The 17,237-nt window shown below is 43.9% G+C and overlaps 1 protein-coding gene across 1 annotated transcript in view; it reads right to left on the minus strand.

Annotated features, from left to right (window-relative positions):
* The window catches only part of MPP4 (MAGUK p55 scaffold protein 4), a 47,169-nt gene extending 31,357 nt beyond the window's left edge, over window positions 1–15,812 (minus strand). The window contains exons 1-8 of the mRNA XM_047773244.1: window positions 15,165–15,812; window positions 14,930–14,978; window positions 10,551–10,671; window positions 9,349–9,470; window positions 5,983–6,060; window positions 3,570–3,650; window positions 2,296–2,427; window positions 1,108–1,189 (exon numbers count right to left, since the gene is read on the minus strand). Coding sequence (XP_047629200.1) covers window positions 1,108–1,189; window positions 2,296–2,427; window positions 3,570–3,650; window positions 5,983–6,060; window positions 9,349–9,470; window positions 10,551–10,638 — 583 coding nt within the window. The 5' untranslated portion in view covers window positions 10,639–10,671; window positions 14,930–14,978; window positions 15,165–15,812. The remainder of the gene's footprint in view (window positions 1–1,107; window positions 1,190–2,295; window positions 2,428–3,569; window positions 3,651–5,982; window positions 6,061–9,348; window positions 9,471–10,550; window positions 10,672–14,929; window positions 14,979–15,164) is intronic.
* Window positions 15,813–17,237: the final 1,425 nt, after the last annotated feature.

Raw genomic sequence — 17,237 nt, forward strand, 5'->3', positions numbered from 1 at the left:
AAGCGGGCTCATGTCATGGAACAGAAACCAAGGATGAGGAAAATTTCAAGAAAGGTACAGTCACTAACATCAAATGGGCTGCAGAAGTAGAAATAAACCTGAGACCGAAGGAAGGGCCAGTGGACTTAGCAAGTAGGGACTCCCTGGGTGATTCCTCTGAGAATGTTGGGGTAGGAAACCTGTGCCAGGTTTCTGGGGCCATTGGCAGCTATGGACACCAACAGCAGGTGTAAAACCACCTGTTTCTGAAGCACAACAGTGAAAGGAAGGAAATTCGGTTCCCTGGTAGAAAAAGCAAGCAAAAGGCATTTGAGGCTGGAAAGAGCTATGCCTTTCTGAAAGCAGAAGGACCAGGGGAAGAGTGAAAGTTGGGAATAGAGAGCGAGGCAGACCAGGACTTGAACCCTGACTCAAACTGTGAAATCTTGAGCAAGGTAGGTAATCCCTTTGAGCCTCAGTTGCCTCATCTCCAAGGTGGTGTGATAATACTTAGCTTGTTAGGTTGCTGCAGGAATGTCAAGTGAGAGAATGTTGATTATTGCCTGGAAGGGAGCGGGGGCGGGGGGGGGGGGGGGCCCTCAGTGAGGAAGGGAGATGGGATTTCTCCAAAACGTATTTTTTTTTCCTTGTTATTAATCAAGCGGGAGTTCCCTTGCGGCCCAATGGTTTAAGTATCCAGCATTGTCACTGCTGTGACTCAGATTGCTGCTGTGGCATAGGTTCAATCCCTGGCCTGGGAACTTCAGATGCTGTGGGTATGCCCCCCCCCCAAAAAAGCTACTAAAGTATTTCTCAGATGAGAATAATGAGAATATTTCCAAAAAATTTTAGGTAATTGTCTAGCTTTGGAAAAATAGCATGTGAAGATAATTTAATCTTTTCTGTATGACTTATTATGACATTATCATTTTGAAAATTGTAAAGCATCACACAAATTAAAAGACAGATTCTTCAATCTAAAACAACAAGAACAAACAAACAAAACCCACCGAGCAATAGAACTTAAGCTGAACCTTGGTTAGAAAACAGGGGCTTCCCCAGTGACATTAAACAATCAAGGGTTCCCTATTTTCCTGGTCACTCTTGCACCCTGCTGCTCCAGCTTACCACTCCTCTCGACCAGCCCGCCGTGGATGACTCTGGCCACCAGGATGTCCCCTGTCATCTCGTGGCGCTTGATGGTAGCTCCCTGGGGAAAGAGTACAGTGGAACCCTTTTTTACTTAACATGACTACTTTTCTGGGGGCTTCCCTGGATGTCACTCTGGTCTTTGAGGGCTGTCTATTCATTCCAATCAGGGTCATGAATACCATGCCATCAAAAAGGAAAGGCCATGCAAGCTTGGCCTACTAAAGTCTCTATCCAACCACACAGACGTCAAAAATATTTAGATCCTTCTAATCCAGCATTGTTGTGAGCTGTGGTGTAGGTGGAAGATGTGGCACAGATCCCGAATTGCAGAGGCTACAGCTCTGATTTGACCCCTAGCCTGGGAACCTCCATATGCCACAAGCGCGGCCCTAAAATAGAAAAAAAAAAAATTAGATCCTTCTAAAGATAAAGAAAACTCCACAACTACAAGCTGATCAATGTCCCTAATCAAAGGGATGATTCTTAGGAATAAATTAATGCCTCACTTAGCTTCCCCTTCATAGAGGAAAAAAAAACTTAGGCAAATACATCAGGACTGAATGAAATATATGTGCATGTCAGAGTGCTAAGTAATAAACAATTTCTTATTTCTCACAGCTCTGAAATAAGAAAGACACTAAGTAGAAATTTTTCCTAGTGACATTATAGCCTGTGATGTGTTTGAAACCACAGACAAAATTCATTAAGACACAGTTTGGTCATTATTATTGTGGATTCCCATGACATTTTCTGGGAATGTCATGACAACAGACAAGAATCGTGCCCAAGGGGAGTTCTCGTCGTGGCGCAGTGGAAACAAATCTAACTAGGAACCATGAGGTTGTGGGTTTGATCCCTGGCATTGCTCAGGGGGTTAAGGATGGAGCATTACCCATGAGCTGTGGTGTAGGAAGCAGATGTAGCTCAGGTCTGGTGTTGCTGTGGCTGTGGTGTAGGCAGGCAGGTGCAGCTCCGGTTAGACCTCTAGCCTGGGAACCTCCGTATGCTGAAGACGCAGCCCTAAAAAGACAAAGACAGACAAAACAAACAAACAAACAAACAAAACACACAAAAAAAGACTAGTGCCCAAATAACTATTAGAGATAACTTAGTTCAGTTAACCCTGGTTTCCTTCTAAATGAAAAGGTAGAATGATTTCCTCACCAGGGGCTGTTGGTTTTTCACCAAACACACAATCCTCATTGCTTCCTCACTCTCAGGGATATTGTCTGGCAGGGGGGGAAGAAGGGGTTCGAAGTCTTTCTGAGCCACAGTGTCATGGGCACTGAGCAAGGCCTGGGAACAGAGAAGGCAAAGGTGAGCAAAGGTCACACACAGGACATGCCCACCTAGAGACGGCGACGCAATCCTGTGTAAGACCCTCAGCAGCAACCAGCACGTACACACCAAGCATGGTGCAGAGTGTTGTGTGTGGATTAACTCAATCTTCACAAGAACTCTGAGACAGACACCGCTATTGTTCCCTTTGGACAGATAAGGAAACCAGGCACAGACAGGGTAAGCTACACGATATAGTCTTTCTTTTCTGCAAAAATGCATTCTGTCCGGTTCTCATTTCCTGGCAACCCATGTAATCCATGGCGTTCCTATAAACTTGAACCACAAAACAACTTTTGTAATAGTTTCCCCAATTAAGGTAGACTGAGGGGCCATGATCAAAACATCTTGCTGGTTTCATTTTTGTCCGTGACACTCAAGGACCCATGTGAAACAGAATAAGAAAAAAGAGTACACCGGGTATGCTCAAAGAGTTCTTTCTTGCGGCCCACTATGTTAAATTTCATTTCATCGGATGGGAAGTCATCATTCCCCAGTTCTGCCAGAGACGGGTCGGTGGACAGAACTTCATTGGAACTCGGAGAAAATTCTCTAGGTTTCTCTTATGAGCTAAAACTTGACTCATAAATTCCATTGCTCCAAAGGCAGACATTCTCTTAAAGTTCTACATTGTTGATCAATTGATCCCAAAATCTATAAGTCCTCTGAGAAAGGTTTCTGTTCTGCAGTCATATGCTCTTCACATACCCCCTTGCAGAGCTAATCATTATCATACTGTATTTTCCAAATACCTTCATACCCTTTATCCAGAACTTAAAATGTTCCCCAGTTGGAAAAGACATACACTACCTTGATGGCCCCCCAGAATTTTAGAGGAACAATGGCTTTTCAGGGGGGAAACGAGACATCATGGGACGTTCTGAAAGCCTCCTCATAAATATGGCAGGCTTGGCTCCATGACCAATGATACTAAGCCAGTCACATCAGAGTCCCATGTCTTGAGGGACAAGCTGTGGCTCACCCACCTACAGTAATAGAACATCTATTCAGAAGTATATTTTCTAGCACTTCTGTTTCTTTTTCCCAACTTAGTCTATGTGCCAGAGGGCTGTATCTTTTCCATTTTGACAAGCACTTGCCTTAAAGTGTGGAGACTGAAGGATCTGTCTCAGCTCTTGGATCTCAGGGGACTTGGGGGTTTCGCATAATATCTTCAGTACCTGGTTAGTAGAAAGGCATACATGGTGAATTCTTAAAAAATCATTATTACCTAGTTAACTTCACCCAAGTTGGATAAGATATACCAGCAAGCATGATACTGACCTAAGAAAAGCTGTTATTGATGCCTTATTTCTTGTCTTTAATGTCAGGGCTTAAAATCTTCCTGGACTGGAGTTCCCATCATGGCTCAGCAGAAACAAATCTGACTAGTATCCATGAGGATACAGGTTCAATCCCTGGCCTCGCTCAGTGGGTTAAGGATCCAGAGTTGCTGTGAGCTGTGGTGTAAGTCTCAGACATGGCTTGGATCTGGCATTGCTGTGGGTGAGGTGTAGGCCAGCAGCTACAGCTCCAATTTGACTCCTAGCCTGGGAACCTCAATACGCTGTGGGTGTGACCCTAAAAAGACAAAAAAAAAAAAATCCTCCTGGATTCATTAGACTCCAAGATTTGGGAAAGATATAAACCACAATGCCTCAGTCCTCGTACATCACAGGCTTGGAGGAAGAACTAACATAATTTCATAACATCATAGGTGCCAAGGCGATACCCCTCTAGTGGCTCTAAAATGGCCCTTTGCTAATGTGAATGCTTTGTGGGCAGATGAAGGTATCTGAGTTCTCCAGGTAAAGGTTCAGAACTCAGGTAGCTTAATCCCATGGGATATTCCATCCTTCAGATGGAATATGGAATTGTAATCTGTATTTCAGCCTTATTATTTCATTAGCAATATCCAAGTTCGTTGCCACAAAAAAGTGCTAGGCAGAATATATTCTGATCTCTTTGCAGTGGTTTAGGTGTCGACCTGCTTTCTGACAGGACATAAGACCTTTCAGGCCTTTACCAGCTCCTCAATCTCCAGCAGTTCAGTGCCATTCCACACGGCCAAATGGAATAAGCAGTTTACCAAGCTTTAGCTCCACTCATCAGGGTCACAACTGAATAAAATATCATGTGTGTTTCCCAGTGGACAACCAAGAACAATTTGAGTCGTTGATTACTGGAGTTGAGATTAGAGGTTTTTTCCCCTTTTTTTTCTTTTAATATGGTTGGATCAATCAATAAAAACCAAATTTATCATGTTCTCATTCTTCCATTCCGCAGATATGTCTCGAACACCTAGTATGTGGTAGGTACTGTTTTGAGCGATGCAAATACAGCAGTGAATAAGCAGACAAAAATCCCTGCTCTTGTGGGGTTTATATTCTAGTGAGAAGACAGACCATAAATAAAATATGTAAATAAAAGAGAGAGTTTTATTAGGTGGTAGGAGGAGTGAAGAAGAAAAATAAAACAGAGAAGGCAGACAAGGAGTGCTCCAAAGGGACTGCAATTTTAAATGGGGTGACCAGGGAAAGCCCCGGTGAGAAGGTGACAGTTGAGTGATGTGGGCAAGAGCATTATTGACCTAGGGTGCAGCAAGTGCAAAGGCCCTGTGGCAGGAACATGTCTGGTTCAAACAACCACAGGGGCTCATCTGGCTGGAGCAGCGTGAACAAGGGAGACGGTGACTAGTGTGATGGCAAAGAGGCAACGGGATACACTATGTTTGGCTGTGTAAGAACTTTGATGTTATGCTGAGAAGGGAAGTCACAGGAAGCGTGGTCTTGCGCAGGCAAGCCACATGGTTTGACTCATCTTTAAACAGAATCTCTTTGGCTTCCATGATGGGAAGGGACCACGGAGGAGCACATAGAAGCAGGCCACCAGGTGGGAGGCCACTCTGCAATTATCCACGTAAGAGACAATGGTGGCTTATATTCAATGACACCGCAGAGGTGGTGAGATCCTCAATATATTTTGAGACCAGAGCTGGTGGATTGGGTATGGGAAGAGGAGGGGGAAGAGAAAGTCAAAGATGACCCCAAAGATGTTGGCTTGGGTACGGTAACAACAAAGCTGACTTAGCTAGAAAAGGCTGAGAGAGGAGCGGCTTTGGGATGCTGTGTTTAGGGCATGTTAAGTTTGAGGGGGTCCATTACACATCTCAGTAGGACAGGGAGGAGGCGGTGGATGTAAGGGTCTGCCATTCAGGGAAGGAGCCCAGACTGGAGATGTCAACTTGGGGATTGTTACTCTGTTTCCATAGGGTGATTGAGTCCATGGTTTGGGGAAAAAGAGAGAAATGGACACAGGCTAAAAAATGTGTTTTGTTTTAATTTAGGGAGACAGTGGCCTGATTTTCCTCCTTCTATTAAAGCTCAGGTAGAAAAACTTATCAGATGCCTAATCATCAATTTTACTTTTCCATTAGAGCATTTTAACTAGCACTATGAATAATACGGCCTCACATTAAAGCTCTACTATTCTCCGGAGGAAAAATCACCTTACCTCGTTGGATAAGGCCTGCGCATGGGGTGTGGCAGGAATGAGCTGCTTTTCTTTGAAATCCTGGAGAGAGTCATAAACCTGCAGAGAGGCAAAAGGGGGAGAATGACACACGGAGAAGCAGCCTGGGCAGCTTGGGCGCTGGCCTTTTAATAAGGTGTCTCTAGTTGTCCGAAAGAAAAAAACTCAAGATTGTGGCTCTAAGGCTTCAAAGGCTTAATTATTGGCAGCCACTGGAAATTGATCTTCCCCTGCCAATATCATTAATAAAAAGAAATGGTGCTGTGCCTCTGGCACATGGAAGTTCCTGAGCCAGGGATTGAACCTACACCACAGCATTGACCTGAGTCATAGCAGTAACAATGCCGGATTCTTAACCTGCTGTGCCACAAGAGAACTCCAGAAGTTTTATTCTTAAACTGAGTAAGAGTAGGGTTTCCAGCTCGAGACCAATAGGGATTTGGGGCCAGAGACTGGCACAGGGCAAGGGCCACGGGCTCAGGGTTCACCAGGGATCTGAGGGAAAGCCTGGGCACCCTCTACATGCTCATTTGTACTCTGTGATCTTTTTTTTGGGGGGGGGGCACACCTGTGGCATATGGAAGGTCCTGGGCTAGGAGGTGAATTAGAGCTGCAGCTGAGGCCTATGCCACAGCCATAGCAACACTGGATCTGAATACTCATCTGTGACCTACTCCACACGTAACCCACTGAATGAATCCAGGAATCAAACCCGCATCCTCATGGAGACGGTGTTGGGTTCTTAACCCACTGAGCCACAGCAGGAACTCCCTGCATTCCTCTTTTATGTGTTTCCTTTCCTCCCTTCACTCTCCAGTAAAAGTTCATTTGTAAAAATTCCAACTTTGTCTCTGCTAACCCTTAGGAATAATTTTCCACGTCAGGATCAAGGGTTGGGCTGAGAACACCAAAGCCTGCTTGACTCCGCAGTGCAGCCTATAATCTTATTTTGGGAATTTAGTGTCTCTTACAGATGAAGAAATGAGGTCCAGGAGGCCAGCTCAGCTCGACCTTTCTCCATCCAGATCCGGGATGGCAGGGCTTCCCTGCTCTACCTTAGTGTCTGCAGTCCAGTTTACCTGGAGGGTGTCAGGCGGGATGGAGGCAGGGAGCACAGAACCAGGCAGCTCCCAGCAGCAGAAGGGCAAGGGCAACGCCTTTAGTGACATTCGAACCCCTGTGGTAGTTTCCCAGGAGGAAGAAATGCCTGGGAGAAATCAGGTAGTTTCCCCTCCAGCTTTATTGAGATATAGCTGACATAGAACATTGCATAAAGGGAAGGCGTTGTAGGACATGCTGATTTGATACATATATATGTAACAAAATAATAAACACGATAAGGTTAGTTAACACCTCCATCGCATCACAAAATTACCATTTTGTGTGTGTATCCTGATAGCATTTAAAATCTACTCTCAGAGTTCCTGTCATGGTGCAGGAAATGAATCTGACTATGAACCATGAGGTTGTGGGTTCGATCCCTGGCCTCGCTCAGTGGGTTAAGGATCCAGCATTGTCATGAGCTGTGCTGTAGGTCATATATGTGGCTTGGATCTGGTGTTGCTGTGGCTGTGGCGTAGGCCAGCAACAATAGCTCCGATTAAACCTCTAGCCTGGGAACCTCCATATGCCATGGGTACAGCCCTAAAAGGACAAAAGACAAACAAACAAAAAAATCTATTTTCTTAGCAAATTTCAACTATATAATACAAATTGTTAAATATAGTCACCGTGCTGTGCAATAGATTGCCGGAATTGGTGATCTTATAATTGGAAGGTTGTACCCCTTGACCAACGTCTCTCCATTTCCCCCCACACCCCTCCCCCCAGCTCCTGGCAACCCCTAGGATTTCCTTCTTTTTAATGACTGAATAATATTCCATTGGATGTCAAGCTTCTGAGTATATAGTGATAGTGAAATGAAATGACTAGCTCAAAAGGATATCTGTCCCCAGGTTCATCGAAGTTTTATTCACAATAGCCAAGACATGGGAAAGAGTCCTGTGTCCGACAATGGATGAATGGATAAAGAAATCAGGCGTTTTTCTGTTTTTGTTTGTTTGTTTGTTTTTCTTTTTCAGGACTGCATCTGAGGCATATGGAGGGTCCCAGGCCAGGGGTCGAATCGGAACCACAGTTGCTGGCCTACACCACAGCCATAGCAATGCAGGATCCGAGTCATGTCTGACAAGACCTATACTATAGCTCTCGGCGACACTGGATCCTTAACCCACTGAGCGAGGCCAGGGATTGAACCCATATCCTCATGGTTCCTAGTCAGGTTCGTTAACCAATGAGCCAGGAAGGGAACTCCAGAAATCAGGTGTCTTAAAAGCAGCAGTGTGAGAAGTACTTCTTTGCTCATGCTAAATATGTTTATACTTTCATCTTTTTTTTCCTTTTTTCTTTTCTTTTTTTTTTTTTTTTTTGCCATGCCCACAGCATGTGGAAATTCCCAGGCCAGGGACAATGAGGGATCCTTAACCTGCAGCACCACAAGGGAACTCCCTTTTTTCTTATTTTAAAGGATATAAATATAAATATGCACATCGTAAAGCTGATCACATTTCACATGTAAGTGAAGGAAACATCTTGCAGAAAACAATTTCAAAAGGTTCTTTCTTGAGTATTGTGGCTCAGTAGGTTAAGAACTTGCCATAGTCTCCGTGAGGGTATGGGTTTGATCCCTAGCCTTGCTCAGTGGGTTAAAGATCTGATCTGGTATTGGCTGTGGCTGTGGCATATGTCTCAGATGCAGCTCCGATTTGATCCCTGGCCTGGGAACGTCCATGTGCCACAGGTGCAGCCCTAAAAAACAAAAACAAAAAGAAAAATGGTTCTTTCTTAATAACATTTGTTTAGAAGAACAAAATTATAGTCAGAGAGGAGATGCTATTGCATTGTGCACAAGCTTTTAGCCAAATTTTTAAAAAGGAGAAATCTTCAGAGTGAGAAAAACTCAAGATACCTAAAAAGAGCTGTAAATAGCTTCTTTCCTAATTTATAAGGAATGCTATTTAAAACATTTTTGTTTGTCCTGAATTGGCCTCCAGGACAGAGGGTCATAGGCAGCTGCTAAGGTGCTGCCCTTGGCCATTTGTGGTGGCTGCCTTGTGACCCCAGGGACCGCTGGAAGAAAAGGAGTTTCGGGAGAAAAGAGAGGAGCTGCCATATGCTTTTCCACCCAAGTTAATTCCTTCCTAAGCTAAAAGTTTGTATAGCTCCTCTCTGAGGATTGCCTTCTGGGGACATTTTCGCAGTTGAAATTTCCTGCCAGCTGACTAGTGACACTGTTGGACTCGTAGGTTCGTCTCCCAAGGCCAAGATTCCAAGAAGCGGCGTGCTCACCTTGAGCAGAGCCTGCAGCCAGGGGCAGTGGAGGAGGTCATACAGGAGGCACACTCCATTCACGTCTCGGCTGTAGAACAGATTCAGCTCTTGCAGCACAAGCCGCAGGATCTGGGAGATACCTGGAAACAGGTGAGGGCAGAGGTGGGGTCGCAGGTGCGGGTAGTAAGAAAGGCAGGTGTAAATACAAAGACAATTCAGAAATCTGGGACATGCCAGGGGCTCATGAGGAGAGGAGGGGACACGGGATTCAGAGCCAAAAGATCTGCCTTGCAGCCCTTTTCTGTCACTTAGGTGCGAATTTCAGAAAGCCACCCACTGCCTGCAAGTTGGTCTCCTTGTGTGAAAAGAATTTGTTAGCTTTCCCATATTCCCATTAGATGAAATAATAGACCATTGTATACAGATGTATGATTTTATGAGAGCAATATTGTTTTCCCTTCCCAATCTTACCAGCCACTGGTTTATTCCCGAATTACCTAGCTGTTTTCTGGGTTGTTGCTCTCAAACTTGAAGCCATTTGTCTTTACCTTTTCTGAAAACTCTTGGTGAAAAAGTTATTGCAAAAGTCTCCCAATAGGATTTTATGCAAATCTCAGGATTCCATGATTAAAGGAAGTGAACAGATTTTTGTGAATGCTTGATTGTTTTACAAGTATTTTCATAGAAATTCTACTGGCTGCAGTGATATTTTGAAGATGAACAAACGGTGAAGTTCTAAATTGAAATAAAATATTGTGGAATTCCCGTTGCAGCTCAGCAGTAACAAATCCGACTGGTATCCTTGGCCTTGCTCAGTGGGTTAGGGATCTGTCGTTGCTGTGAGCTGTGGTGTAGGTGGCAGCTGTGGCTTGGATTCCAAGTTGTGGCTGTGGCGTAGGCCAGCAGTTGCAGCTACCATTTGACCCCTACACTAGGAATTTCCATATGCTGTGGGTACAGCCTAAAAAGAAAAAAAAAATATTGTGGGGTAGGAAAAGAAGAGATTCTGAATCCACTGTGTCAATTTCTTTCCTTCCTGCCTGGAGGCTTGCTTAGACTTAATCATTGATAGATGCAATTGGACACCTCAAAGTGTATGACAATTTCCTTACAGAAATCACAGAAAATCGATCAGAATTTCTGTCCCTAAATTTGATCATATATTTAAAGTGATATTAAAAATGATTTCTGGTCTAGAAAAGGAATCTGGCTCCACGTACCACTCTCTGGATTGGTTGCTGTAGAAAGCTTCTTGTCCTTCTGGTCCTTTTTGCTCAGCGGATCTGCTCCTTTGTCTGACTGTATCATCCTCCTGCCTAGGCTTTCAGAAGGAATTCAGATCTAGGGAGCAGATCAACAAACAGTACACAGCTCACTCCATCACACTGGCCTCGCAGCTTTTAGAACCTATAGAGGCATATATTTCTGACAGCATTTTTTGAGCAAGTCAGGTCCTCTGCTACATGCACACTGGGATCCACATCAAACCATCTTGCCCTGGAGCATTTCCTCCCTAAACTAACCATCACCACCTACCTGTGTGAATGAGAAAAATGTTCCATAAAACATTCCTTCTAGATCCCTCTTTATTTTTTTTAAACAACTGACAAATAATGTTATATTTATCTATTTTCCACCTCTTTGCCTAGTTGATTTTATCATCATTTAGAGCCTTCCCTGGCCCGACTCCACTTAGGCACCCTGTTTCCTCTCATTGCACCTATAGTTCTTCATGACACTGAGGACAGCTGCAACGTCATGGATTACTGCTGAGGATACCCTTAGAGTTAATTTTTTATATTGCTTTAAGTAGGTTAAGTTTCAAGATATAAACCCAAAATAATAGTGGCTTAACAGAGTAGAAGCTTATATATTTCTCAGGTAAAAGTTCAGAGGCAGGGAAAATCCGGGGCTGGTAGGTTCCATGAAATTCTCAGCAAATAGGCTCCTTCAAGCTCACTGCTCTGTCCCCTTGGAGTGTGGTGTCATTCTCATCTTCCTGCTCCAAGATGGTGGCCAGAGCTCCAGCCATCACTTCTACAGTTCAGCCAGAAAAATGGGGATTAAGAAAACAAGGACAAAGGGAGCATGCTCACTGATCTTGGAGGAAGTTTGACAGAAGTTGCCCTACACACTGAGATATCACCTCAGGCTCTGTGTAACTTTCAAATGTACCACTGGACTTTCTTTTGACTGGGAAAAAACTCATAATTATCTGAGCCTAGAAACCAACTTCTCCTTACATATAAACATGAAATACCTTGGCATAATTTTAATCTACATTGAATTTAAATATATAATATATAATATGTTGATATAGTTATTTATATATTTATTATTTATGTATTATTTTATATTATTTATATATTATCTATTATTTATATATAATATATATTATTACTTTATTATTTATATTATTTGCATATATTATATATTTATATATTGTATAATATATTCTCTATATATTCTATAACATATAATAGATATTCTATATTTACATATGTTATGTAAAATAATATAGATTATATATTTATATATTGAATTTTAATATGCATTGTATTTTCCTCATAATTGAGGAATGAATTTACTATGTTTTCCTTAGACTTTATCATGTTTGCCACTTCAGATAATTATGTCGTTAACAGTGAAGCTGCTCACAGCATATAATGTGTCACTAAACACACCACTTTCAGCTTGTGGCTGTATCTGTGTCTGCATTCAAAGCTGCCGTATCCCTGGTGGATTCTTTTACAGGTGCAAATGTGTTAGTTCATAACATCTTTTGGTGCAGTGGCATCCCATACTGACATCTTGAAATAAACAATGTTTTATCAACTACATTTATTTAATTTATCTTATTACTAGGGCCATATATATACATACATAATTTTTTTGGTAGTCATTAAGTGTCTTAGTTTAGGTTCCCCCAGCATCAGAATTCTAGTGAGGTGATTTGTGTGGAAAGTGATCCAAGAACATTAGCGGGAGGTCGGGTATTAAGGCAGGGCAAGGAAAAAAAGATAGGAAGATGTGTATCAAGAAAATAATCACTCTGGGCACTCTGGAGCTTAACCCCATGGAAGAACAAGGGACAAGGGAGTGGGGATATTTATACACCAAAGATGCCAGACATGGCTTGAGGGCTTTTCCCAGAGAGCATGAGCCCTAGCCCTTCCAGCCTGCTACATGCATACTTTCAGGTAGAGAGTGCAGGTGCTGGCTGGTGGAGGTCGGCCCCAAGGGCACCAGAATAGTAAGGACTGAAAGGATGCGGGTAGGGCACCAACAGCATTTGTTACAGGATAATAAAAGTTAAACCAAATTTTTTTTTTTGTCTTTTTGCCATTTCTAGGGCCGCTCCAGCGGCATATGGAGGTTCCCAGGCTAGGGGTCGAATCGGAGCTGTAGCCGCCGGCCTACGCCAGAGCCACAGCAACTCGGGATCCGAGCCACGTCTGCAACCTACACCACAGTTGACGGCAACGCCGGATCCTTAACCCGCTGAGCAAGGCCAGGGACGGAACCCACAACCTCATGGTTCCTAGTCGGATTCATTAACCACCGCTGAGCCACGACAGGACTCCAAACGAAGATATTTTTTTAAGAGGAACATTTCATATTAGTTGCTAAAGACTGGGGTATTGGGAATTCCCTTTATAGTCAGTGGAAACGAATCTGACTAGTATCCATGAGGTTGGGGGTTTGATCCCTGGCTTTGCTGAATGGGTGAAGGGTCCGGCGTTGCTGTGAGCTGTGGTGTAGGTCACAGATGTGGCTCGGGTCTGGCATTGCTGTGGCTGTGGTGTAGGCCAACGGCTATAGCTCGGATTCGACCCCCAGCCTGGGGACAACCATATGCCACGGGTGTGGCCCTAAAAAAAAAAAGGCAACAACAACAACAAAGACTGAAGTATTGAATCTGATATAGTTGAGAACCATTATCTAAAGTCTGGGCAGATTGTACAGTTGAGTCAAGGAGGCTATCAAGAAAAAGATAGCTCATTATCCTGTTGTCTCCAAAGTCTACGGCAGGGAGAAGAGCAATACAGAAAAGTGTTACGGGATTTTGGACAACCTTCCCATACACATTCTCTTCCACTCACCCTGAAGCATTCTAGTTTGCTAGGTTCTACCTAAACTCGGTATCATACGCTTTTTGCCTTGCACACCCCCCACGCCTCCTACTCAGCCCCAACCAAGTGAGTTTAAATCCTGATTTTCCCTGCATTCCAGTTTTTGAGACTCTGTTGAGTCATGTAGCACAGCAGTTGCATGTATGACTCATCTTCCTCCCTGGGAGGGGTTTGAAAAGGGAGATGGAGTGCCTGCCAGACAGACAAAAGTCAGAGCAGCCACGTGGGTCTGACTCCAAGTCTTCGTATTAGGGCAATTTCTTTAAATGCTACTGAAGGGGTTCTCACAATTCACATGTCCTTTGCAAGGCCGTACAAATGAAACAAGCCAGCTGCTAAGGGTGTATTGTAGGTGGACCACAGTTCTTCCATGTGTGCCAGTATGCTGAGCCAGGCCTATCTATGCAGCAGACGGGGGCACTAGAGGTTGTAGATTCCCAAGTTGAAATTGTGAGACAAATTTTCAGGTAGACTGTGGTTTCTATACTGAATTCTAATTTTATTTTATTTATTTATTTATTTTTGTCTTTTTGCTATTTCTTTGGGCCACTCCTGTGGCATATGGAGGTTCCCAGGCTAGGGGTCCAATTGGAGCCACAGCCACAGCAACGCGGGATCCGAGTAGCGTCTGTGACCTACACCACAGCTGACGGCAACGTCGGATCCTTAACCCACTGAGCAAGGCCAGGGACCGAACCTGCAACCTCATGATTCCTAGTCGGATTCGTTAACCACTGCGCCACGACAGGAACTCCCTGAATTCTAATTATTAAAGTAACTTGTAATAAATCTATAGCCAACTCCAGAGTACACAGATAATGAATTCATATATTCTAAAAGGCTCATTTTGGCTAAACGTTTCTCAGCCCTAACAGAGGCATGAAGTCATTTTCATCTCTACAACTTAGATGAATTCTGCGAACTGCATGCCTCATCGTCCTCGGATTCCTGTGACAAATTTGCTCTGAACTGGATTATGGGCCCTCCAAATTCAGGCGTTGAAGCCCTAAACCCTCATTGTGATGGTATTTGGAGATGGGGCCTTTTGGGAGATTAGGTTTAGATGAGGTCATGCTGGTAGGACCCTCATGATGACATCAGTGCCCTTATAAGAAGAGACATCACAGGGCTTGTCCTCTCAATCTCTCTGCCATATGAGGACACAGCCAGGAGTCTATCTTCAAGACAGGAAGAGGAGGAGTTCCCATCATGGCGGTGCAAGGGGATCGTCAGCATCTCTGTATTGGGACCCATGTTCGATTCCCAGGCCAGCACAGTGGGTTAAGGATCCGGTGTTTCCTCCCCTGCGGCTTGGATGATCCCTGGCCCAGAAACTCCATATGCTGCAGGGCAACCAAAAAGAAAAGAAAGCAAAAACAAAACAAAAAGAAAGAAAGAAAGAGAGAGAGAGAGAGAGAGAGAGAAAGACAGACAGACAGACAGACAGACAGGAAGAGGGACTTTACCAAAACTCAACCAGACTGGAACTGTGATCTCAGACTCCAGGCTCCAGAACTGCAAGAAATACATTTCTGTTGTTTAAGCCATTCAGTCTCTGGTATTGGCCCCAAGCTAAGACCAAAATTCACAGGAGGAACCCTCAGAAAATGGTTCTCCCTCCTTCTGGGTGGCTAAGAAAACTGTTGCAATTTATTGTCCTCATAGCACTTACCACCCTTCACGATTCTCTTAGGCATTCACCTGCTCAGTGTCCAGCTGCCGTGTGGGTCAGGTCTGCAGAGTAGATGCCTTGTCCTGCTGACTGCTGAAGCCTCAGGCCCTGCAACAGCGCTCGGGTCAGAGCAAGTGCTCGGTATTTCTAGGCATTTCAGGGAAGGGGCAGAAAAGCATGAGGCCAGATGTGAAAGCATAAGGCTGAGATCCTCCTAAGGAGACCAAGGGCGGCGGGGACGTCAGTGCTGGGGTGGGAGCAGCTGGGCTCTTTTCCTCCTCAGCCAGGTTATCCTAACTTTAACCTCCTTCCCTGTCAAGCTTTGCAACTGGGGGCTGACAAATCTTGGAGGCAATTAACTGCAGCCTTCATTTTACAGATAAGGAATCGGACACCCAATGGGGGTATTCCATAGACTTCGTAAATTTCACAAGCAGCAAAATCGGAATTTCTTCTGTTTCCTTATTTAGTCCTGAAACATGCTAATTCTTGGCAAAAGACTGTGACATCCAGTCCTTGACTGTCTTTTTGTGATGGTCGTTTGAGACTTACCTATTTCTGCTATCTTGAGAGTGAGAATTCATTTTTCTTTTTTTTTTCCTGCTTTTTAGGGCTGCACCCACAACATATGGAAGTTCCCAGGCTAGGGGATGAATCAGAGTTACAGCTGCCAGCCTATGCCTACACCATAGCTCATGGCAATGCTGGATCCTTTACCCACTGAGTGGGGCCAGGGATCAAACCCACACCCTCATGGATACTAGTCAGATTGATTCCACTGAGCCATGATGGGCAGGCACTCTGAAAGTTCTTGATGGAGACTGTAAATATGTAAATATTCAACCACAGGCAATTCTTTTTTTTTTTTTTTGTCTTTTTGCCTTTTCTAGGGCTGCTCCCTCGGCATACGGAGGTTCCCAGGCTAGGGGTCTAATCAGAGCTGTAGCTACCGGCCTACACCACAGCCACAGCAACTCAGGATCTGAGCCTTGTCTGCGACCTACATACACCACAGCTCACAGTAACGCCGGATCCTTTAACCCACTGAGCAAGGCCAGGGACCGAACCCGCAACCTCATGGTTCCTAGTCTGATTCGTTAACCACAGCGCCACGACAGGAACTCCAACCACAGGCAATTCTGATCTGATTAAGTAACACAGGAAGCATGGCCAGTTTTTACTATTAACCTAGAAGCTCCATTAAGTGTTACTGACACCTAAGGAATTTGTCCTAAGCATTATTTTACCCATCAGTTTTTCTAGGAACTTTAAAAAATACAGTGATTTCTATTAAAATGCCACACTCAATACCTCTATTACACTCATTTTTCAAAATGATGCTTCCACCAAAGCCTGAAAACACACTTGACAACTTAATGATGAGAAATTGCTCCAACAAAAGTGGCTGGCTTGTGTGGGTCAAAATGCTACTGATTAGGACAAAGACAAATGCTCAATTTTCTGTCTCCATCACAACTCATTAGTCCATACTTAAGAAATGGTTTCTCAAAGCAAATCTGGCTCTTTCAAAATCACGCCATTCTCCATGTAATTTGGATTACAATGAAACTGAACCATTTGAAAATTACCCATAATTTTATTTTCAGCTCTTAAAAATGAATAGAAGGGCAGACATTTTTAGCTCTCTTCTTGTAACTGGGGTCTCTTACCTGCAAGACTGCAAACATGCAAAGTTGCTCCCATCCAGAGAAAAACTGGAGTAGAAAATTCCAGCAGGCTATTAGGTACCAAAGTCACCTCACTGTTCCAGATAAAATCTCTGCACATCCTCTTTGGTTTAATCCACAGAAGCCTAACCCAGCCTAATCACTAAATTACTCTCGTAAGCCTTCCTTGTCACAAATCTTTCTAGGTATTCCTTGCACTGAAAAGTCCCTTCCCTTTAGTATTTTCTGACCGCCAGCACATAGTTAACACCAAAAAAATGAATGTTTTTGTTGACTATTTCAGGAGAAGACACTCCTGAAATTTATTTTAATCTTAGGAAAAACCGATACCTGAGGGTAAGCTGACCTATTAAACCGATTTTCTCACATTGTGGTGAGGAAACAATTGAAGACTCTTCAGCCAGTTATTACTGC

This window comes from Phacochoerus africanus, chromosome 3 (genome assembly GCF_016906955.1).
Source record: "Phacochoerus africanus isolate WHEZ1 chromosome 3, ROS_Pafr_v1, whole genome shotgun sequence".
NCBI lineage: Eukaryota > Metazoa > Chordata > Mammalia > Artiodactyla > Suidae > Phacochoerus > Phacochoerus africanus.